At 40.9% G+C, this 23,772-nt stretch overlaps 2 protein-coding genes across 5 annotated transcripts in view; one reads left to right on the forward strand and one right to left on the reverse strand.

Moving 5' to 3' along the window:
* EAF1 (ELL associated factor 1) lies at positions 1-20,252 on the reverse strand. The gene is made up of 6 exons (XM_030943149.1): positions 19,959-20,252; positions 16,402-16,496; positions 12,931-13,067; positions 10,244-10,410; positions 3,548-3,778; positions 1-1,645 (listed from the first exon to the last, which is right to left on the reverse strand). Exons 1-6 carry the CDS (start codon positions 20,059-20,061, stop codon positions 1,599-1,601), a joined length of 780 nt encoding a protein of 259 aa, XP_030799009.1. The 5' UTR covers positions 20,062-20,252; the 3' UTR covers positions 1-1,598.
* Positions 19,923-23,772, forward strand: part of METTL6 (methyltransferase like 6) — a 9,327-nt gene continuing 5,477 nt past the window's right edge. The window contains exons 1-4 of one of the 4 annotated variants that reach the window (XM_030943146.1): positions 19,923-20,175; positions 21,813-22,190; positions 22,894-23,028; positions 23,578-23,697. In XM_030943146.1, the coding sequence (XP_030799006.1) occupies positions 21,909-22,190; positions 22,894-23,028; positions 23,578-23,697 (537 nt within the window). In that variant the 5' untranslated portion in view covers positions 19,923-20,175; positions 21,813-21,908. The other 3 variants (XM_030943147.1, XM_030943145.1, XM_030943148.1) reach the window with 3 other exon arrangements.

Raw genomic sequence — 23,772 nt, forward strand, 5'->3', positions numbered from 1 at the left:
TGGCTTTTTATCAAGTATATTTCATAATTGTCCATTAAAATACATACCTACATCACAAAACACTTTAAAAAAACCAAGTATTTTTAACGTATGTACAATAATGCAAAAATATGCCTAAATATGTATCTAATGCAAAAAAATAAACCATTTAATAAAATCTCCCTTCAAGTGTCCCCTTGCTCTTCAACATGTTAAAAAAAAGGACAGAGCTCAGTAAACAAACAGGAGTTAAAACACAAACTGACAGATGAGAGCAGTGCAAAGCAGAGACCTGAGAATGGAGAGGCATCTGATTCAGCTTCCCATTCCTCAGGATTACATCACAACTAAGGTGCAACTTGTCCTATGTCAGCAGAATTTTGATTTTAAAAAGTCACAAGAGGCTGCCTATGGCACTCATTTTCCATGTGAGCAAAAAAGTTAATAATAATCCAACTAAGCACCCTTTAAACACCCTTTAAACAGGGGTGAATTTCACCCTTGGCAAATATTTCATGTTCTGTGTATTCCTGCCAAGCACAAAGAGGTCTCATCCAATGAACATTTTGGACTAAAGTCTACCTTTACAACTGTGGTGGGAGAGAGACTTCTGCTGTTTTGTGGCTACTGCTGTTTTGTCACGTCTTCTTTTTGCACTCTCTAGGAAACTGTAAAGAGGGCTCCAGTCTTAGAATTTCAATAAGTAAAATACTTTGCATTTGTGGCATTGCAATGTCACTAGTAGTTGGGATTGTAAGTATTTCTGAAGATTAGGTCTGAAAGTCTGAGTTAAGTGAGACCCTTCAGTTTCTAAAGAGAATGATTATCTGATTCCTACTTGGATGAGTTTAGGTGATTGATGTGTATCCTTCATCTTGCTAGAGTCACTGCCCTCAGAGCACAGCAGGCTGTATGTGACACACAGCTCTTGTCTGCAGAAGCAATCTGAGGAGGTTTCAGTATTGCTCCATACAGGGAAGGTGGCAGGAATTGAAGCACTATTTAAAAAACCTGCTTATAAGGCACTGATGCAGCAAGGTTTGTGACGAACATGGTTTAATCATTCTTATTGTCCAACTGTTTAAAAGTCATTCTATTAAATCAACCATAAATAGCAATAAAAAGGCATTAAAAAAGTCCCAAACCAAAGAAATCAATTTAGTATTGAAACTTAATTTATGGCAGTCTCACTTCAGTGCACACACTAGCTCCTGCATGTTTTTTTAAACTCATTGTAGGCACATGCTCACCCTATATACAAAAGTTCCCCGACAAAGTCATCATGTGCTGAACATACCCTACAAACAAGAGATTTTTAGATGACCTCACATAATTACATGTTAAACTTACAGATGGTGGACAGGAACATACATTGGTTCACCCACTGTACATATGTACTCAAAGCTTTAGCAGAATAAGAATATACACAATATATACACGTAATTCACACAGTAAAACAGTCCTCAACATCTGCTATTTTGTAGGGCTATGCATTTCTTCTATTAAAATTCCACACATGGAACCATCTCTGTGCCAGCTCCTCTTCATAAGCAATAGGATCACTTCAAGGTAAATTAGTTCTTCATGTATATGTAACAGAAACAGCAAAAGCTCAGCCTCTAGTCATCACTGTCACTCCCAGACTCACTCAACTGCAAGTCATTTCCTATGGAAAACAAAAACCAACAAAACACAACAAGTGAGTAGGCGTTAATTCACATTTCATGGCAATCAAACCAAAGAACAGTCACATTTACACTGGAAGATTTAAGTAAGAATAACACATGAAATGAATGCAAACATCATCTGTGATTTAATGAAACTGCCCAAGAACATAAAGAGCTGCATGGGGCTAATAGCTAGATTCAGGCCAAACCAAGCATCCTTGTCTCCAGAGCCACCAAAGCTGCTCCCTGGTGGGACAACAGCCCTCTCCATGCTAACAGCTGCAGAAAACATTCCACAGCCTCCACCCACCAAAGCTCCCATATATGGCTTTGGGACCAGGCATTGGGGAATTCCTTGGCTTTCTTTATCCTTTAACAATAGATTTTGTTTTGGTGTAAGGCCATTTGGGTAGCCAAGGCAAGGCCTTCAGATGTCAATAAACCAAAAGGGCTGTTAAAGCTATCACAACTCAAGGCTGAACTAAGCTGACATGTGCTGTGAAAGTAAAGGCTGCCCTCCAAAGTGCAGAGACTGGATGAAAGGCCAGGATATGGATCAAACCTACTGGCTCTGATCCTGTTTTGCAGAGCACTTGTAATTTGGTGAGATAGAGGGGATAAAAAGGGGAAAGAATCATGTCTGTGTTCTAATAATTGAACCTAACTCTTCCAGCATTCTCCCACTGCTATCCCCTCAAAACAGCTGCAGGGCATCTATTCAACAGACATAGAGACAAGACACAGGAGACAAGAACTTGGGTTAGGGGTGATTCTCCCCACAGCAAAAGTATTTTAAATCCAAGGCAAAAAGCATTGCATGAAGAGAGGAGCTACCCTGGTAGTTCCCAGATTCTCCTGCAGTCAGAGGCTTCAGATCATTAAACCCATGCAGTGTTGTGGTCGTGGAGAAGGAGGGAGGAGGCTGCTCACAACCAGAAACAGGGAAATGGACACAGTCCTAATGACTTTGTTGAACTTTGGATTTCACTTAGTCCTTCATTACTGGCAGCAAGACTGACAAGTGTCAAAGTTTTCCAGCAGGGCTTTTTGGTGGGGTCTGTACAATATACTTATCTTCTCAAAGCTGGAAACCCTACACATACCTGTATTCAGACTCTACCAGTTCCCTATGAATGGGTGCCAAGAGATGTGTGCAAATATGCCTCAGGAGGAATTAAGAATGATTTATTGCAATTGCAAATTCAATATTTTAACTCCACCAAGTTAGAATATACCTGATGTAGCATAAGGAAAGAGCAACACAGATGCACACCATGTCCCCAGGGAGAGTCTCATGGGACAGAACTATGCTTTAAAAATGTTCCTGACACTTTCTAAAGGGTGACGTGAGCTTGTACTCATTCAACGCTTGCAACACCATAGCTGCAATAGTTTAACATAATTGTCATTTAAATTCCCCTTCAAAATGTGGTATTTGTGAAAATACAGCTGAGACCAACACAATAAATCTGCTGACAAAGCAATGAAGACCACAGAGACTGCACTTAGGAACCCAGGACAGCCTTGAGCTGTTCACAGCTCTTTACAGACCTTTAACTGACACGTGTCAACCCCAGTATTTCCATTTAATCTGTGTATTCATGTGAAAATAAATCCCATCCTCCAACGCACCAGTTCCTCCCACACCAGTGGCTACTTGGAGGCCTGAATCAAGACCCAACAGGGACAATGGGGACCACTGCACTGATGCCCACAGGCTCTCCACACCTTCGGACAAGTCTCAGCCCCCTGTTCATAAAATCTGCCTATGTATTTCAGCCAGTGCAACTCCCTGGAACTACTATTTGGCAAAAGGCATGTCATGAAGTTAGCCTATCATGCTAAGTAAATGAGTGGCCATAATCAGCTTTCACAGTGGTAAGACACAAGCATTTACTTACGGAGCGTGTTCATGAGCTGATTGCTTCCTTGTGGCCTGCTGGTGCCATTAGCAACAGCATTCCTGTTGTTGTACTGCTGGTGTGGTGGCTGGGAAGGGGAAACATGTGCTGGCTCTTCCCCCTCGCTGCTGGAGCTTTCATCTTCACTCCCAGATGAGCTCTCTGAATCCGATGAGCTGCTTCCACTGCTGCTGCTCATCTGCTCAATAATTTCAACCTCTGCTCTCAGTTCTGAAATAAAAAGGAATTCATCTGGTTGATACCATAAACAGGGCCCCATGGAATTTTAGAAAGAATGTGCAAATGCGATGGTTTTGTCAAGTATAGTTTATCACACCAAAATATCTCACATGAAAGATCGAGACAGGAAGGGAAACCCTGAAAACTTTTTTACTTATTGCTGTAGCTAAATTTAAAGAAGCAACAGCATAAGTTACTATCATAAAACCTTCACTTCCACAATTATTCTTCATGCACTTCACACTCCTGAAAGCACTTTCAGCTTCATTATTTCTGACAGGCTATGGTCCACATACAAAGTAAGCACATCGGCTGACCACAGAAATCTAAATCTGAACTGTTAGATGCTGGTGACATTTAGGCTTTTGGAAAACATGAAAAATGGTGTGTTGGAGGGTGGGTACATGGACATGGGCAAATGATCACAACAGAAACTGCCTTGACTTCAGATAATGTATGAAACTGCTTCAGCACAGTCACACAGCCCATTGTAAACAAACTTCAGAAGCAGATGGATGACATCAAACAACTTTGCAGTAGGACAGATGAGAATAGCTGAGAATTTTCACATACTGGGGAGTGGGAAAAATACCATAACCTGCTATAGAGCTTATAAGTAGCCAGGAAATAACAAAACTACTCTGAAACTAAGAAGTTACACAATTCAATACACTGCCCACTTTAGGGTTTCCAGTGCAAATAAACACTGGAACACCATGGCAGCACCACAACAGCCTCATCAGCAACAGCTAGTGTTGGCTGAATGACTGGTTACTAAAGAGCTATTAAGGTATGTCACCCCAAATGATACAATATTGTTAAGTTTGTCATAATTATAAGTGGCTTAAACACTAGTAGAGGACAACTCCTTTGTATTCACCCACAAGGCTGAGTATCTAATGACTCAGTTCATCTTGACAGGTTTCCATGAGAGAACAACATCCACACATATATTAAGCATGGCATGTGAAACCCTCAAAATTTAGGCTTTTGTTGTGCTAGCAGTACTATACCCACAGGGTCAGAACTCAGTGCTTGCCCTGGAAACTCACAGACTAAAGGGATAAGAATGAAAGAAGGGAGAGATGAGGTATTATCAACCCTACCTAACAAGTGGAGAACTGATGCCAGGAGTAATTCATGTTAGGTCAGATGTGTGTCACGAGTCCCTTTTTAATAAGACTCATTTTCCCTGGGCTAAAAAATAGCCCAATAAAAATAAAAGAGTAACAGCTAAAGTTTTCTAAACTTTAGAAAACTTTAAAAGTCTAAAATAAAGAGTAACAGCTAAGTTTTCAGCCTCCACAATATTTGCTGGAGAAAATTCCCCTAGCTTAGCATGTATCAGTTTCAGAAATTGTGTTTTCTTTTGCCAGATTTAAAATCACTATTTTTCACTTTCAAGGTTTAGAGCTCAATTTCAAGTGCTATGGTTATACTCCAGCTGGGTATTTAAGGATAGCAATGCTGTTTCTCCAATTTATTTCCTACATCTAGATCCCTGCCTATACCATCTGTGCTCTCTGTAGTTTACCAGTATGCCAGGTAAAACCTACTCTTTCAGCTTGAAGACTTAGCATAAGAGACCATTGGAAGAGAAAGAAAATATGATTCAACAGAATCATATATTGATTCAACTGGCCAACAGCAGATACTACTTTGTACTGTAATATCTTTCTCCCTTATTGCCTCTCAACACAGTCTTGCAGACTTTAAAAATACACTTCAGGCCTGGAGTCTGATACACAAACAAATGAGCACCTGTGAATCACTGTTCTCAGCCTACTCATGTTGAGGCTTCCAAATTATAAATGTTCCTTGTATTTAAGGTTAGGAAATTAACAGGGGAAAACTAAAGGAAAGGTAACCAGGAATAAGGGTACTTTCTCTTTAAAATGCCCCAGGTTTAAACTTCCCCCCAGCTTAATGATGTAAAATTTCTACATTCTTCTAGTGATGGACTTGTTAGTTGCAAATTACAGTGATTATAATACATTGTTAAGAATATCCTGGATTGCAGCAAGCACAATCACCTATCACAATCCATAGTTGCAAAAAGATACAACAGACAAGTCTAACACAGGACAAGTGCCTGAGAATTACACATGTATCACTACAAAGCTGGACTCTGTGGCTGGAATGGAAGAATCTTGGCACAGGGACTGAGAACATAGAGTCCATATGTAAAATAGAGTAAAGAAGGTGAAGTGATCTTAGGCATTGGTGGTGAGAGGGAAAAGTTAAAACAAAAACATACTGCAGAGAAGTAGGAAAAAAAATAAAAACCTAAGCAAGAAGTGTGGACTTGATACAGTAGGTGAGGAGATGACTGAAGGAAGTGATGCTGTCTGACCAATGGGAAAGGAAGATTAGCCTGGCCAATTTTAAACAGAATTGAAGATTAGTGTGAGAATGAAGAATGGGAGGTTTCTGCTGGGGAAGTAGAAAACTAAGAGACCATAAAAGACATTTGGTTATGAGAAAGGAATGAGAGAATGCCTTGGAAGTAGTGCTAAAGCCTGCTATGCTGAAGAGAGGCAAGAAAAGGCAAAACAGAACCAGTACCACAAGCTTCAAGGACTGGGAAGTTAAGGTTTTTATCAGTGACACTGGTCACAGGTAGAAACTTGGTCAGGGCCCTTCTTCTAATCAACTTTTGCCTCACAAGCTGACAGCTTCCCCTCAGATCTCTGTTGTCTCTCATTCCTTGAGCCCAGAACTTTAAACATCTTGTCTGAGCAGATGAGAGAAAAGCAATTGTTTCCATTAATGTTCTGGTGGCTGCTGCAACACGAGAAGTCTGTCAAGAGAAATTCAGCAGGACCACTAAGGAATTCTGTTCAAAACACTCTTGTCTCACACTGTCAGTGACTAAGCCGATGATGACATCAAAGCCTTACAGGAAAAACACAGCTGCTTTACAATGGTTCCATTTTGCATTTTCCCATTTGACTGCTATGCTTAGTAAAGCTGTAGGTACTGAAGACATGGGTTAAACATTTCCTCATGGTGCTTCCATTAAAATAGCTGTGTGTGTATGTGCACATATATTCTAAGCTGAACAACAAAAGAATTTGACCTTTCCTAGGGACATTTCTGCACCGTAAGATCAAACACCTCATGTCGATGTGCCTTTGCAGTTTGAAAGATGACAAGAGTCAGGATATGCAGCAGTTACTTTTAAAAAAGCTTTCCATACAGTACAGTTTTGAGCACTTGCCTTAATTGAGTCTGCATCATCTGAAAAGGCTGACACTGCTTTGGGAACCTTAACTTCTCTACATTTCATGTTACAGCTGTAAGACTGCTTTCAAGAAGACAAAATGACTGTTTTACACTGGCAGTTTTTAGAGTTAAAAAAAATATACTCAAGGTCAGAAATCATTATCCAAACAGAACACCCTTTCTCAATAGGGCTGTCTTCTGTATATATTCAGTATCAAATACCACAAGAGTGTTTAACTGTTTCTACTTCTTCTCTCAATTCCAACAGGTTGTGCAGATTTTTGAACTAAAGCTTTCACCTCAGACTGCAAGAATACAAAGGACTTTCAGAAAAAAAGTCATTTAACTTTAGGGAGGGTTAAGTTTGAATGCCTATAGCAGAGCACTTACTGGTAATAATAGAATGCAAAGTGGAGAAATCAACTTGATACTGGCACCATGTGGAGATGGCAGCTAGAAGAGGCAGTATTTTATACTGATGTGCAGAAAATTTGACTGAGGTGTTCTTGAGAGATAAACAGTGCTATGGCATAATCTTCACATACCACAGCTACATTCCAGGTACATAAAATCTGCTCAGATTTTTAAGCACTGAGTCTTCAAACCGGAAGTATGTTTCTGTGGGGTTTTTTTCTCAAATGTTGTAATCATGTTAATATTATTGCATGCTGTAATTTTTCAATACTATTGACATATACCAATATGTTGCATGCTGTAATTATGTCAATGCTGTTGAAAACGTTTCTACTGTGGTAAAATTGGTCCGATAAATGTCAATTATTTTGTGCAAATAAATGACTGAATTGTATATATGTGTGCAAATGTTCACAGCTTAATGAGACATTATCAGATGCCAGCTGAGTGTTCAAAAAAACAAGCTCCTACCCTCACCTATGCTCCCTTCAGGCACAAGGACAATATAGAAGCTTGAAGAGGAAAGGATTCCACTTATGCAAAACCCTTGATACAGACTCCCAAAAGCCTCTGTCCATGAAGGAAGGGAGTGGTTCAAGTCCCAGATGCTCTGACTCTGTCCTCAGACACTGCTGTTTGGACAGCTGTGTACTGGGACAGAACTGACCTACCTGAAAGTTCTTTTCCAGCTCATCTGTAAGGGAGGGGTGGAAATGCACAGCTGAGGGTACCAGGGAAAGCAGAAACCTGCACTGAGGTTACTTTAAAACTACTGTGAAACATCATGAGGGCTGTGTGTCTCACCACACCCTTAAGTAGGGCATACTGCAAGCAAGAGTGTGTCAAAGTGCCAGAGATCCTTTCAAAAAGCTCCTTTGGGAATTTTAAGTTCTGTGCTGTGTCATTAAACAAAACCCACAGAATTTCAGCTTTCTGTTTATCTTTCTTTCATACAGAGGAAGTACTTCAACCAAAACTAAAACTACTATTTGAATGGGAAGAACACATGCTCTTCAGAGCTTACAAGTCTGTGTTAATAAAACACACATTAAGGGAAGATAACAGGATTGCAGACTACCTTACAGCTTTTACAGCTTGTCATTCTCTATATGTTATTGGGGAATGGTGCCATTTTAATTCTACCTTTTTAAAGTAGGTTATTATGATATAAATGGTTTAGCAATGCTGACACTCTAGATCATCAGTGCTGGAAAGAGTTATAGACTATAAGCAAAAACATCTCTGCTCAGGCTTTTGGCTCTTCTGGGGCTTTGTATCAACTCCCCCTATAAAGCACCTAATGAAAGTCCTATTTTTAGTACAACTCAGGTGCTCTAACTCTTGATTTTAGAAAGAAAACCCCACAGGTTATTTATTTGGAGGTACTTTCATATAAAAGATTATCAAGTGGCAAAAAAATATTAGGATATCTCTGAACAATTTGACTTATACTTTAGACACTAGAAAATCATCTTTTAGAATAGGTGTCACCCCAGACAAATGTAATTATTTTACTGTAATATAACCTTTACAAATTGCTGCATGTATACAAAAGAGTGCCCCAAAGGTTAAGTAACTTATTGTACCCTACAGGAAAAGACATCTAAAAGCCACAACTGATTTAAATTTAAAAAATTGATATATCACCTATTATCTTTTTCCTTACCTATTATACTGAAAATAAAAATAAAAATATAGCTAAATGAATCTCTCAGACATTGATTCTGGCTGCTGACCAGCATCCAAGTATTGAAAACACTACTGTTGCAGAAAAGTGAGACCAGTCAGCACCTATGCAAACACACAGCTTAGCAGCAAAAGTGTCACCTAGTGATTACCATGAACTGAAAAAATACCCTGCTGAGTAATTAACTTCATCTGGGCAATTAACAAAGGCTAAGTCTACAGACAAAAATAGCTATATGGGACAGAGAAAAAAGAGAAAGAAACCCAGAAAAAAAAAAGCAGACAGAAAGAACAAGCTTAAAATAGAATAATTGTGTCTGGTGTCAGTGCCAGAGAACCACCAAACAAAAATTTAAAGTCTTCTTTATTGTGACTGTATTATCCACAGCAAAAACAGGTATCACATCAGTAGCAAAAGAAGGGCATGGGCAAAGAAAGTGCATCCTACCCACAGCAGAATAGTAAGACAAAGCTCTGCCTAAGCAGAAGAGTGAGTTAAGCCATCATTCCTTTAAGGTACTTTTTAAATAGAAGTTTAGCAGCCATAAGGCATGTGTGTTAAAGCTGCAAAGGAGTGGCTGTGGAAGAGGCTAAGCTGCAGGTTTGTTCACACTCTCATTCCTCCCCTACTAGCAGTGCTTGGCCTGGTGCGAGCTTGTCTTGTGCTGGGAACACAGCTGCCTAGCCCTTCCATCCCACCAACCTTACTCAGTGCAGGGTAACTTTGTCCAAGTGACTTGACTGTGTAAGGAGACCTTGGACCATTACACTTTGTTATTGCTGCTATGGTGGCCTGAGACACCCCTGCAATTGGTCCAGCACTGAGCTACAGGTTTCGGAACTCACATTAATTATTTTTCTTCTTTCCCAAACAGAGAAATAGTTTGGTAGAGAGAAAATTATCCAGAAAGAGGAAGTTTTCTCACACCAGAGAAAATGGCAGTATAAATATCTATTCTAGTAGAAGAGAATAAACAATCACTTCACTAAGATGAATAAAGAAACAAGATATAAAGAAGTCAATGCAGCTATCAAGTACCATCTTTTAATCCCTGAGTGTTTTTAGAAATTGCACAGTCATAGTTTTTATTATAAAGAAGAAAGACAAAGAAACTACAAACCCTTCTTTACCTCTCTTAATATCATCCAGCTGGGGTTCTGGTGAAGGATTATCCTTCAAAGGAGAAGTTTTAGGTCCAACTGCGGGCTTGGTTGGGGCTCTGAACTGTGAAGGAGGCTGAGATGCTCGGGCAGACTGTTGCTCTATTCGGGCTTGGATCTTACTGCTGCCCTCTGCTCTGAAGAAACAACCAGACACATTTAGTGGTACTGTGCAACTATGTCCAGCTTTTTCAATATCCTTGTGCTAATGCATAATCTCTGACTTCCTTCTGTACAGATCTCTAATTTGTTTTACATATATGAAGACTGAATTACAGCTTTCTGTATACAACACTTACTTTCAATAACAAAGAAACATATACAACTACACTGCAACGCTCTTACAAAATGTATTTTCAAATCCAGATGTGGTTCAGTGATGCCAAATTCTTTACTTGAACAACAATGAAGGCTTTAATTTAGCAATTAGCAGTTGTATTTAAAAAAAAAAAATGATCAATCATAGTAATTTAAAGTAACTACAAATCTATTCACAACAAAATCCTGCTTAAAACAGTCACAGCAAAAGAAACAATTTTCTCAGTTGCAATTAAATAATCTCAAACTGAACTCTCTTAGAGGTCAACTTGGCTAGAGTAATCACTCTTACTGCTAAATACAGCATACAAGCATTTAATTCCTGGGTTGTATCCATTTGCTGTTAGCCCTTCCAAACAGTTTAAGCTGTTTCCTTAGTGAAAAATAGTCTCCAGAATAACACTGTGCCAATCTGTTCAGTTCAAACCAGGTATTTCTGCCTTTTACTCAACTTCTGATGTGATTGCGATTGCAGAACAGCCAATACCCTTGGCAGAAAAAGAAACCCAAAAAATCAACCACAAACCCAAAGTAGGTTCCTTTACAGTACACCATAATAAGGTTAAAGGGTGTGGTGTATTTATTGCATAACAGCAAAGCCTTTGGGGTTATGGCTTTGTGCAGTGCAGCACAGAAGCAGCTTGTGGATATCAGAGCTCAGTTTCTGTTCTAGGAGGGTCCCACCTCAGCAGTGTTACACTTTGTGTCTGGAAACTAATCCCATAATGTGAGATAAGTTAAACTAGCCCATGTTGAACGTCCTGGGGATTCACCTAAACCACCTGTGGTACCAGAGCTGGTACATGAGCATTTACTGGGATATCTCTGTGCCTCAGTAGATTCAGTCTCACACAGAACCCCCTCTTCATTCATCAGTGACATGCAGCTGTTGGATACCACATTAATGCAGCTTAAAGTTTATCTACAGCAGAAGTGAGGAGTTGGCAAGATACTCACTGTATCAAGTGGATGGTAAAAGTCAAAGATTTCCAGCATTAATTATGCTCTTGGAACTACAGATGGTTTTATGTGGAGTAAGTTCACTTACTCCCCTGTGAATGTCATCAAGGTATTAACACTAAAAGCCCTGTTCCCACAGAGTGCCAACAGGTCTTTAAAGATCAGAGTAGCCATGGAAAATAAAAGGCCCTTCTGATCAAGAAAATCAATGACTTTGCAAAGCACTATTCATCAAAACAGGGACCCCCAACTTTTTACTACCTGAGAAAATTTTAAGTATTTTTACCCACATGAGACTCAGAACTCAGCGTAACCAAACATCTCACAGAACTCAGGCCCTCCTGCACTTATTTGCTCCCTTCTGACTTAAGCTTCACCCAGACAAAGCCCAGTTGAACTGAAATTGAGAATTCAAGTCTCATCTCTGATGTGCTCATATCCACTGGACAAGATGAATGCTACATGGATGAGTTTTCACATCACTGACTCAGAGGAGTGTTACAGTCCATTTACCTTGAACTCAAGGTGTTCCTGGCAAACACCCAGCCAACTACCAATGAGCTGCAGCCCATATTTCAAGTAGTTTTAGCAGCTAAGGGTTCTATACTGCAACAAAGTGTTTTTTAATGTAAAACTTCTAAACTTATTTAGGAGTTTTTTCTTCACAAGATATTTGAGTGACTGCTTTCTCTTTATGTGTCAACCTGTGGTTCAGTGATCCTGAAAGATCCAGACACTTCTGGTACTTGCAGAGCAGTAGGACTGGTAAAAACTTTCCAGCTGCATACTTTGTAGCATTTGTGCAGTAGTATTGGGTCAGAAAGGATTTCTGGCTTCATCAATTCGTCTAGGTAAAACACCATAACCATTATTTCCACAGCTCTGCCCACATTCACCAGCTGGAGGCTTTGTACTTGTGTTCCACTTAATATATTGCTTATCCAATATGGGAATGAGTGTTCCTTGTTCCTAAGACTATGTTATTGAAACATCCTGACTCCCACAGGAAGCTGCAGGGAACAAACCTAGAAAGTCCAATAATCTTTTTGGCAGTCTAATATTTTCATGGGTTTTTTTGGCTAACTAGAGATTCTTGAAACACATCCCATCCTTCAGGCAGCGTCTAAAGCCTGAAACCATCACAGGTGTTTCACTGCAAACTATAATTATGTCATTTCAGCTGTGGAGAATTTGCAAATTCTTTATTCTTGGATTCACACTCCTATCTGCATTTTTAGGCATGATAATTGGCCATGTAAAGCTAAGGTTTAGTAATTAAACATCACTACAAAATAAGAGAGCTCTGTTTCAAAACCCAGTCTTAATATGAAACTTCAGCAATAATTAATCCTATCAATTAACCCTGTCCCCAGGTTTACCTTGTTTTCTTGACTTGAATGCTGCTACTAAGTTTTTCCAGCACATATTCCCCAGTGTCATGATTGATAATAAGCACACAGTCCTTCTGATATGGCCTTTTATTTCCTTTAAAGACAGTCATTGGTGGAGTTGAACCCTGGTACAAAGAAAGAGCACATATTTGTCTGGTTATATTACCCTGTCCAAAAATTTATGAATACTAAGAGGAAAGAATGTATGTTTTGTTCTGAAAAAGAGGCTAAGAACTTAATGTTTAATACCTACAGAAAGTATTCATTCATGAAGAGAGAAATACAGAGAAAATGTGCAGTAGATCAGACATTTCCTCATAGCAATATTATGCCTTTCATCATTTTAAGTGTCTCTGTTGTGACAAAACATCTTCGCCATGGCTGCCTTTATTTACAGTTCTCATTCCCAAAATGGCAGCATAACTAAATTTGCATAGCTGTCCCTGACAAGTATCAGAAATCTTCTTGATGTTTCTGCCCTGGAAATCATGGGTTTGGATAAGAAATAAAGGTCTAATTATTTGTGCAGCAGAACTATTGCCCAAGGAAATATGTGGTCAATTGAAAAATAATTTAAACTGCACCATATATTTTACATAAATATATATGGCAGTATTATCACAGTGGATTACAAGCAACTGCCACTTACAAACTATGTAAGAGCAGCTGCCTTCTTCAAAGTCAGATTAGCATGCATATGCCCATGCAATTATTCTGAAATGTCTTCTCAAAGGCAAATGGGGTATTTTGATGCCTTCCCATCAAATCCCCAAGTCCACAGAGCCTTAGAAGTCTAAAGGCTTAGACTGAGAAGCAAAAAAACAAACTCATGTGGTGGTGCACATTGGCTAACTGGTAATGCTGAGATCATGCTCAGCTGTACTCCATCCTTGCACAGCCTGGCCCATACACTGGTTTTGACATTACAGCCAGCTGAATCCATGGTCCATCTGCATGTAATAGAATGGATACACACCTGGCCACGTCAAAAAGCTGTTACTCAAGGGGTTATGTTCTCAACTATAAAAAATTCACAGGCTTCTCTGTAATGTATAGATACTGTATAAAAGAATGTATTTTTAAAAATAAATGTTTATTCATATGCACCTTTGCACATACTGTAGTAAAGCAACCGAAATCAGGGAGTAAATTAAAAAACCCTGCACTCTCCTATATATTATTCTGAGTAGCAAAAATGAACAATCACATTTTAGCTACTCTGAAAGCAATTCCTATTCTCCATGTTGTTCACAGATAGAATATATTTGAATTTAAAATAGGTTCTGAACAGTGTAAAAAATCTGAGCTCCTAACAAAGACACAGTAAGAGAGATTCAGAAATACAATTCAGAAAGGATGTCTCAAGAAAGTCTAGTCTTCAAAGGCATGTTACATTTTTATCATTCCTACATTTAAGAGAGGAAAGCAACTTTTAAGAGAGTAAAAAGAAAGCTTTAAGTCAAATCCTGCCTGCTGTTGACATCTAAGCCAAGAAACGTGTAATGCACAAACGTAATGAAAATTGACCAAAGTTTGCTGGCTATCATTCTGCTACCCAGAAGCCTCCTAAATCAGCAAAGACTATGATTTTGGCTAAACAATAAGCAGAAGTGTGAGCACTCAAGCAAATTAAGTTCCACTCTTCTACTTAGAACTAAATGTTTAGGGTTTATGTTAGTGCCTAAGTAACAGTGGCTTACAGATTTTGTGGATTACAGGACAGAATTGTTTTCACCTGTGAGGGTTTTTTGCCTGACAGATTTCAAGAAGTGCTTGGACAACACTCTCAGGCACATGATGTAATTCTTGGGATTGTTCTGTGCAGGGTTAGGAGCTGGATTTTGATGATCCTTGTGGGGACCCTTCTAACTCATGATAGTCTGTGGTCTTCTTCTGTAGTACTCTAACAAGCAGAAATTTTCCCTTCCCCAGTCCAGATTTTTTTTCAAGTATTAAAGTCACCAAATCCACATGTAGAAATAGTACTTCAATTTACCCAAGCTGCAAGAGACACCAAAATATTTCCACCAAACAAATTATCAGAGATATTCTCAGGCACTAGGCAGTTTCAAAAAGAAAACCTCAACTCAGAATTTGAATCCTATCCAATTGTTGGACAACTAACTGGGAAGCAAAGCAGCATCCAAGAAATTCAGTGAAACTTCTCAGGATGAAACAATCTCAAAACCTCTCATTCTTTTCCAGTATGCCAAGTGTTTTCCAGCTCTCTGTCCAGAACACAGGCAGCACTGCCTTGGAACAACATACACTGAGTGGCTTGGCTGCCTCAGCCTTTGCAGCATACCATAAACTTGAGGCTGCTCATACTGAGGGGAAGATAATCAAATCAAGCTCCTCAGTACAGAGATTTGGAAAGGAACATTACAAGTGATGCTGCTCAACACAAACAAAATGAATGAGCAACTCTGTTTCCAACTAATCCAAGATGAATGCTGCTGTTAGTTGCGCTGTTACCTGCTCTCCAGTAGCAATACCATGCTCATCACTTCTATAGACAAAATCCAGTATGTGACCTCCTGCAGCACTGAGGGTGACCAAAGCCATATAATGAACAGGAGCAGGGTGAAGCAGGCTACAGCTTCATTCAGTGAGAATTATCACAGTACCATCACCTACCAATTAAAACCACAGATATGCTGGGAACAACAATACCAAAAGGACCTGACACATGGCTTCCAAACTGACTGGTGCCCCCCTGCAGCTACCAGACCCATTGATGTCTGTGAATTCTGCTTTATTGGCTTGACATATAGCATTAACTTCAGCCAATAAACAAATCCAGTTCCAGCACACGAGCACTTTCTTTTGTTTTGGTAAGGAAACCACTGAATCTTCAATTACAAAAGACTGCACTTATAAAGAGATTGATCACTTGTTTTATTGCTGTTTGACCATCATCCTCACACAGTAGATCTTTATGGCATCATTAGGGAAGGAAGTGGATGGGAAACTACTTCACGGCCACTCACCAGGACTGTCCCCTTGCTTCCACTTAAAAGCAAAAGGCAGGGAACCCTCTATGCCCTATCTGTACATGACTGAGTAAGGGCAGGAGCATGCTTACAGGTCTGCCTGTGGGTTCTGAACATCCAACCTGAAGCCTGAGTTACATTGCCTTTCTTCAGCAAGACACATCACTAAAAATGGATGGGAACCAGGTGTACAGCTTCAGCTAATAGTAAAGTCTCCTTGCCTTTTAAGGAAGAGTAGGAAGGAAGGAATCAAAAGTAAAGAACAATTTGGCAACCTTACAAATATAGCCCTTTAAAAAGATCCAACTGTACAATTCTTTCCTAAGGTAACAAACTACAAGTCTGGCTGCTTAAATATTGAACCGCCAGTGTTAATAAAGAAAGTGAAAATAGCATTTACATTAGACTGTAACAACAATGCAAATTTGTTGGAGAGCAAACAGTGGCACATATATAAGAGACTTACTGGAATATGTGGCAAAGTGATGGTAACATCATCTCCTTTACCCACTTGGAGATCCCCCTCACAAGACGTATCAATCGATGCTGGCTTAAAATCATCTAAAGAGGAAAACAATTGTGATTACATTTGTTAGAGTCTCCAGAAGCATCAATGTGCCCTGCAAAGAGCCACCATACATTTACTGTGATTACAGGGAATGGTTAAACACACACTAGTGTTTACAGCAGGGTGGAACAACACACCAGTACACTGTATCTACATGCAGCAACTCAGTCATGAGGTGGTACCATAATCTGAGCTTGGTTTTTAAAATAGAACTGAGGTTGTAGATCTTGTATTTGAACTCCAAAAGCAGACTTCTCCAAACCCCAGGCTTTAGTGGCACTTGGTTTTACAGGCAAGTGTAAAACTGTACCAATCAAACTCAAGAGAGTAACGACTTCCAAAACCCTGGGCTCTGCTTAGCTCTTGCCAATTGCAAACCTTAGGACTCCTCTGTGACAAATACTAATTTAATGACACTTGTGGAGGCTGGTAAACTGGCTGAGAAGCTGACTACCATCCCCTTGAAGGACAGCCCTTAAGCAACAACCTCGTGGTCATGGTGAGGAAAAAGCTTCCCCCAGAATGCACTGTTGCCATATGTTGATTCTATGCATCCCATTGGCCCTTCCCCTTCGTTCCATCCCTGTGCCCTCATCTCATTCCTTCCGATGTTCTGCCCCACCCCTCGCTATCCCTATATAAACCCCTGCTCACTGTGCCTGAGAGAGTCCCTACTCCCTGGACCCTTTCCAGGCAGGAGCTCAATAAAGATCCTCTGTGGAGCCCGGATGAAGACTCTGTTCCTTCCACCCAGGATGTGTTTTTAAAGACACCTCTCTGGGAAGGTCACAGCACTCTCACCACCTCCGCCTGCCGCGACAACTGTAGCTTTGAGTGGCACTTGGTTTTACAGGCAAGTGTAAAACTGTACAAATCAAACTCAAGAGAGTAACAACTTCCAAAACCCTGGGCTCTGCTTAGCTCTTGCCAATTGCAACCCTGAGGACTCCTCTGTGACAAACACCAATTTAATGATACCCACTTATTTAATCTTACTGATATTTCAGTAATTTCTTTAACAGCCATCTCGCCTCCACAATAGTGCTAAAAGCTCCACATGGGTGGAGGAGATCTCAGCTCTCACTTCTGAGGAAAGAGAGAGGTGCTGATCTTACTTCAGCAGCTTTACACTGCTCCAGAACCACTGTGGACAGAAAGCATCAGTAAGGGGAAGCACTGTACTGGCTTTAAACTAACACTTGTTTTAGGTATTTTTGCTCTGTTGTGCTTTGTCTCCCAACCAAGGCTCTTCTGTTTAATGCATTCATTTGAACTGAGACCATTTTAAATTGAAAGTATTTTCTCCTCATTATTCTGTTGTGCTGGTAAGCCACAAAATAACAGGAAAAAAAACCTATCAGAAGCTCTAATATCTTGAGAGAGGATTTAGACAAATTGAAATAAAATCACACAGCTATAGGCTAGTTTGCCTTGTGTTTGTTTTTACAAGAAGCCTGCATTCAACTCTAGCATCCCTGCATCTGAAGAGGTGCAATTATATTCAGGATCAAGGCTTTTAATTACTGCATTAGTTATGAAATTAATACCTCAGAACAAATTTAAAATATAATTCCACTATGAAAAACATATTTGCAGGAAAAAAACTCCAAACCCTGGCTTGTAATGAATTCTCATTAAGAGGATGTTAATGTTTAATTGAGTTTTACTTTGACAGCACAACAAGCAGAATCAGACACACTTGACTTAATCCTCATGCCTTAACTGCCAGATCAAATCATAGCCTTCAATTTCATCCGAGCAATCTGTTTCTAGCTATTGTTTCCCATCTACTTTATGTACAAGCTTGCTAAATAAAATAAACCAGCTGTACAAGAGATAGTGTCTTTGCCAAAACGGGATCAAGAGTTCCAACAGCACAGTCACCAACTTAAAAGGAATATCACTACCAGACTTCTTGCACAGCAATATAGAGTTACTTTACACAAACACTCCACTAATTGTTTTCATTTTGTTAGCACGTGCCTGGCTAGTGCTCATGTAGATGGAGAGCACGTATTTCCCTCCAAATATACCCACAGCTCTTTTCCCAAAAATCAGATGTTTCAAGATGTGCTTTTCAAGCATAATCCAGTTTCTCAGTACAGGAATGAAGTATCTTAAGAAGGCTGAAACAAATGTAGTCCACAAAATCCTCTCCTTGTAGCTTGTGTGAAGAGGATTACGGCAATAATGTTTGGAACCCAGATAAATCATTCCAGAACAACAGTTAGGGGAAAAATATACCAAGATGATGAAGAAATCTCATTTAAAAGTCACAGATGGAAAATAGAGCATTCAGAAAGATCTTCTGAAATAAAACTGCATTCTTCCAGTTGCAGATCTTCAGACTTTGGCTTTGCAATCCCTTAGGAAATTGGTTATTGAAGCGCTTTCCATTCTAGAAATCCAGTATATTTCCACCTGGATATAGTTTGGGTTTAATTCACACAGGATCAGGCACTTGGGTGACCAGTATCACTGAAACTACTATTTGTGGTATATGAACAAGGGCAATGAGACCAGGCCTATATTTGTGCATCATAAACTGAAATGTCCTACTGTTTTTTTGTATAAATTCCCCACTTTCATAGAAAACTACTAAATCATAAGTTTAGTATTCTTTACATTTACTCTTGATGGCTTACCAGTCATTTTAGTAATAAAACCTGGACTTGTTTTGCTCAGATTTCTTGCCCCACCGAATTCAAGTACAGTAATACAATGAGTTCCTCTTCAAAACAATCTACCTCAGGCTTTATCTTGCATTTATTAGGCATTACTGTAAGTGTCTGAGTCCCTTCTGCTTGCTTTCCTGGCATACTGATTTATTACAGCTGGCTGGAGCCGGGACAGCCAGGGAGAGCTCTTCTGGGATACACACTGCTTCATCAGGCAAACACCCAGCTAAAAACCCAACTCTGGATGCTCGGGCTGCCTCTCCAGGCCGCGCCTGCGGTGGCACCTGTCCTGCAGTTAATTGCCACAAAGAGAAAAAAACAAGATGGCAAAGCCACCCCTTACGGGGGGAACTCCTCATGCTTCCGAGCGATTAATGGCAAACTTTCTAAAGCTGTTCCTTCGCCTTGGCCTGCCTCGCTCAAACCCCCTCCCCGCCAGCATCCACCCTCCCCTTCCTCCCGGGCGGGACCCCTCCGTGGGGAAAACGCTCGTGGGGAGGAAAGACGGGCGCCGAGGGAGCGGGAAAGGGGGAGACGGGTGTGGAGAGACAGCAGGGAACGGGCGGGAACAGGGCGCTGAAGGGGATAGGAGGGAAGGGGGGAAATGGGCGATAAGGGGGCAGGAAGGGAGCGGGTAAGAAAGCGGGGACGGAGCCCCGCGATGGCGGAGCGAAGGAGGCGAGGGGAGCAGCGGGGCGGGTGCGGCAGAAGGAGCAGCGCAGCCGGGGGACGGGACGCGAGCGGGGAGGAAGAGGCGGCCGCGGGGGAGGCGCTCACAGCGGATGGTGTGGAAGGAGGCCTTGGGCCGCCGCTCGAAGCTCTCGCCCAGCTGCAGCGGGTGCTCCTCCTTGTCCAGCAACGAGTTCGCCGAGCCGTTCATGGCCCCGCTCCCGGCCCGGCCGGTCCCTTCCCTCTCCTCCGTGCGCTGCCGCCCGGCGTCCTCCCGGAAATTCTTGGCTTTCCCTTCCGGGAACCTCTCCGGGGCTGGCGGCGGGTACGGCGGGGCGAGGCGGGCGCCCGGGGCCGGGCTGGGGCTGCTGCCCCGGGGAGGGTCCCCGGGGAGGTGGGAGCCCGGCGCTCCCCGCCCTCGGTAGGGCAGGGCAGGGCAGGAGGGGCTTTCCTTCCCTTCCCTGCCGGGTTATCCAAGCCCCGGCTACGCTGGGGCAGGAGCTGCTGGAGGGAAGCCGGTTCCGCGTGGGGGGACCGGAGGATCACACGGAGGTGTTACATGTTTGTGGGCTTAGCTCTGGATTAAACACCTTTAAAAGGCTCTTTAGCCTAAGCATGGGCTGTTGCGACTGAGTTTATCATCGCGCTGCCTTCCCACCGCAGCAGAGGCGTCACTGAAAGGACTGGCTCGCGTTTGTTTGTTTGCGTTTGTGCTCCTTCTGTGATGAAATAATGGAGAGTGTCTGGGATATAGGCGTCTGTAGAAGTACGGCAGAAATGTTGCTGATTAAGTTTTTGTTTGTTTGTTTTGATGATATGCTCTTCTTGAAGAGATATCCTTTCAAAGGAGCCTCTTCTTCATAACCTCTTGCTGTGTTCTTGGAGGAAGAGAGGGCGTGTCTGTGACACTGGATGAAATTCTGACAGTTCTTCATTTGTGCGCTTCCGTATTTTGTGTTTGTGTCATGACGTGTTTATATCATGATAGCATCATATATAACATGTACATACAATCCATGATATGTGTCATAGAATGTATTTTATCATAAGATAAAATACATAACTGAAGTAGTACTCTTGTTTGTTTGTTTGTTTGTTTTAGGGTGTGTATTGTTGTGGTTTTCTCATTTCCTTTTTGGTAAATTGACACCAATGCCTGGCTCGGGGCACTGATGTACACGAGTGGTGTGTGTTTGCTACCGGGGCTTCCCTGGGAGTTATGGGGCCATGCAGGATTTCATTGCCATGTTCCATCATCCAGGATCTGCATGTTTATGACAAGGCAGATGTCAGAACCAGTTTAACATCAGAGAAAATATTTTACTCCCTTCCCAGCCTGTGTGAAGCTCTTTTTGTGAACTTCTGAAAAGAAAACCACCTGTGATTGTTAAAACCAGCGTGAATCCTCAGGAGGAGGCAGTGGGATGAATGCTGGCGCAGCCAGCTCTGGGCATCTTGGCCTCAGTACTGCTTTTGTTCTCTTCTTTAGGTGATGTGGTGTTATAAATGCTGTTGTTTTCACCAGTGTTTTCTCACAGAGCTGAGAGCAGGAAGGAGAAATGCTAATATGAATACACCATGTTTCATTAATTTGAATGTGACTCTTAAATGTCATGTGTTCTTAAGTTACCTTTTTTCTGAAGTGTTCTAGGTGAGGTTAATGAGAAACAAAGCCCTTGCTTTCCCTCTCAAGTCTTTTTTAGTGAAAATTAGAAAGTTAGAGCTGCACCATCTTTTTCTTGTTGAGTAACTTTCTAGAATGCAGAGGGAAAACCAGGAGACTCTGAGTATCTTCTTTAACTTTGACATCAGTGTGATGTTGTATACAGTTCTTAGTTTAGATGAAGGTTTTCTGAAATTAAGAGAAATCTGGTGACATATAAGTCCATCAGGTAGGACAGATCACTTAAGTTGTGGTAAGTGCATACTGTAATTATTTCTTATTTTTAATTCTGCTTCTAGAACCTCGCTTATTTTACCTAAGTTAAGTGATGGAACCATACACTAAAGAAAAAAAATCATCCTTGGGTCTTTGGTGTTTGTGTGAAAGAATCTAAGATGTTTCAAGAAAAGGCGTCAGCGAATTGCTTAAATATAGTACCAACATCTACTGAAGATGGTGCTTTCCAAAAGAAAGGCCATAGTGCTCGAGTCCTTAGCCCAGAAGAAGCAGAAAAACTGGCAAAAGAACAGGTTTTAGTGTCTGAGTTCAAACAGCTAAAACTGGAGAAAGAGGCACAGAAGAACTGGGATCTATTTTACAAAAGAAACAGCACCAACTTCTTCAAAGACAGACATTGGACAACCAGAGAGTTTCAAGAGTTAAAGGCATGTCGTGAGGTGAGATCTGTACAGTTCTGCTGTAAAAGATGGGATTGATGGTTTCCAATCAGTTGTTTCCAGGGGAGTGACTAATACCTAGAACAAAGCCATTTGGGCAAGAGCTGACACATGTAAAGTTTGCAGTGCTCTGTGTATTTTCTTTTAATATCAAAGATAACTTCTCAGAATCATATGCATCAGTTTAGTTTCAGTTTATAATTGGCCGTTACTGGATGGGGGTGCTGTTCATAGCATCCTGGATGCTGAGAATGCTGTCTGGAATATTTGGTGTTTGAGTCCTAAAGTAGACAGCTTGTCTCTGTGTGTGCAAGCTGGCGCACTTCAGTACTCTGCTTTAGAGAAAAGCATCCAGAACTGCAGGCTGACTGCTGAACACAGTTAAGGGGAATAGCCAGATGCATCTGTTGTTCCTTACAGCTCAATTAAAGACAAGACAGAAATAGCACAAGTCTGTTGATTACTTAAGAGATAGATGACTGAAGAAATATTAATATGTTCTAAAATGATTTCTAATTTTGTGGAAATTCAGGACGTCTGAGTTTTAATGTCAGATTATGCAGTGGCTGTCTACTTTGTTGGTTTTTTTTTTAAGAATTGTAATTAAAATTTATTATAGCTTTTAAAATGCTGGTTGAACAGTGTCTCTGCTCATATGATGAGAAAACAAAAAATGTTTTGTCTTGTATTGCTTCCTCCCCAGTTTGCAGATCAAAAGCTGACCATTCTGGAAGCAGGCTGTGGGGTTGGGAACTGCTTGTTTCCACTCTTAGAAGAAGATAAGAATATTTTTGCATATGCCTGTGATTTCTCTCCTAGAGCTGTTGAGTATGTGAAGGTTGGTGTGATACTTGAAACTTCTTTTAGAGTGTTTTTTAGAAGCTTCTAAAATTACAAATGACTGTAACAACAGACTTCTCTTGGCTTCCTTTTTCTAGGAAGGGTAGAATATGCTTTGCCAAAAAAAATTGAGACTGATGGATTTCAGTGGAGATCCTATGTAAGAAGCCAAATCATTGCTCCAGACTTGGCTTTTCAGTGTCAAATTAGAGCATTATGGTATATTACTTGAATGATTTATGAAGATAGTGTTTTTTGGGTGCACTGCTATGTCTCTGCTGACTGTTCAGTAAAAGCAAAATTTCATTTGTCCTGGAAGCTTGCCCTTAATAGAGGGAGTCCCAAGCAGAACCTTAAAAACAAGGCTGGGAAAATTATTGTTAAAGGGGTTTGTAAACTGATTAGCAGTAGGTATGTTTACACTTCGTCATGGGTACTGCTGTCCAAAGTGAAGCCTTGCAGCAGGGTTGGTGAGGGCTTTGGGCATTAAAAGTCTTTATGAAGTTTTCAATCACAGGTAAATTTCTACATATCTGTTAACTGAAAGCATTGTGACCAAGAACCACAAGACACAGCATTTATCATGCAAAAGATGGGAAGAAATACCTGTGGCAAACAGAAGAGGACAGCAGCTCCCTGGGATGCTGTGACTGCACCCCAAGATGAGGTTGGGCTGAGCCTGTACCCTGGGTTTTGGATGACTTAATGGCATCTGCCTCCACAGTTCTTGCTGAATTTATTT

The sequence above is a fragment of the Camarhynchus parvulus genome, chromosome 2 (genome assembly GCF_901933205.1).
Source record: "Camarhynchus parvulus chromosome 2, STF_HiC, whole genome shotgun sequence".
Classification (NCBI taxonomy): domain Eukaryota; kingdom Metazoa; phylum Chordata; class Aves; order Passeriformes; family Thraupidae; genus Camarhynchus; species Camarhynchus parvulus.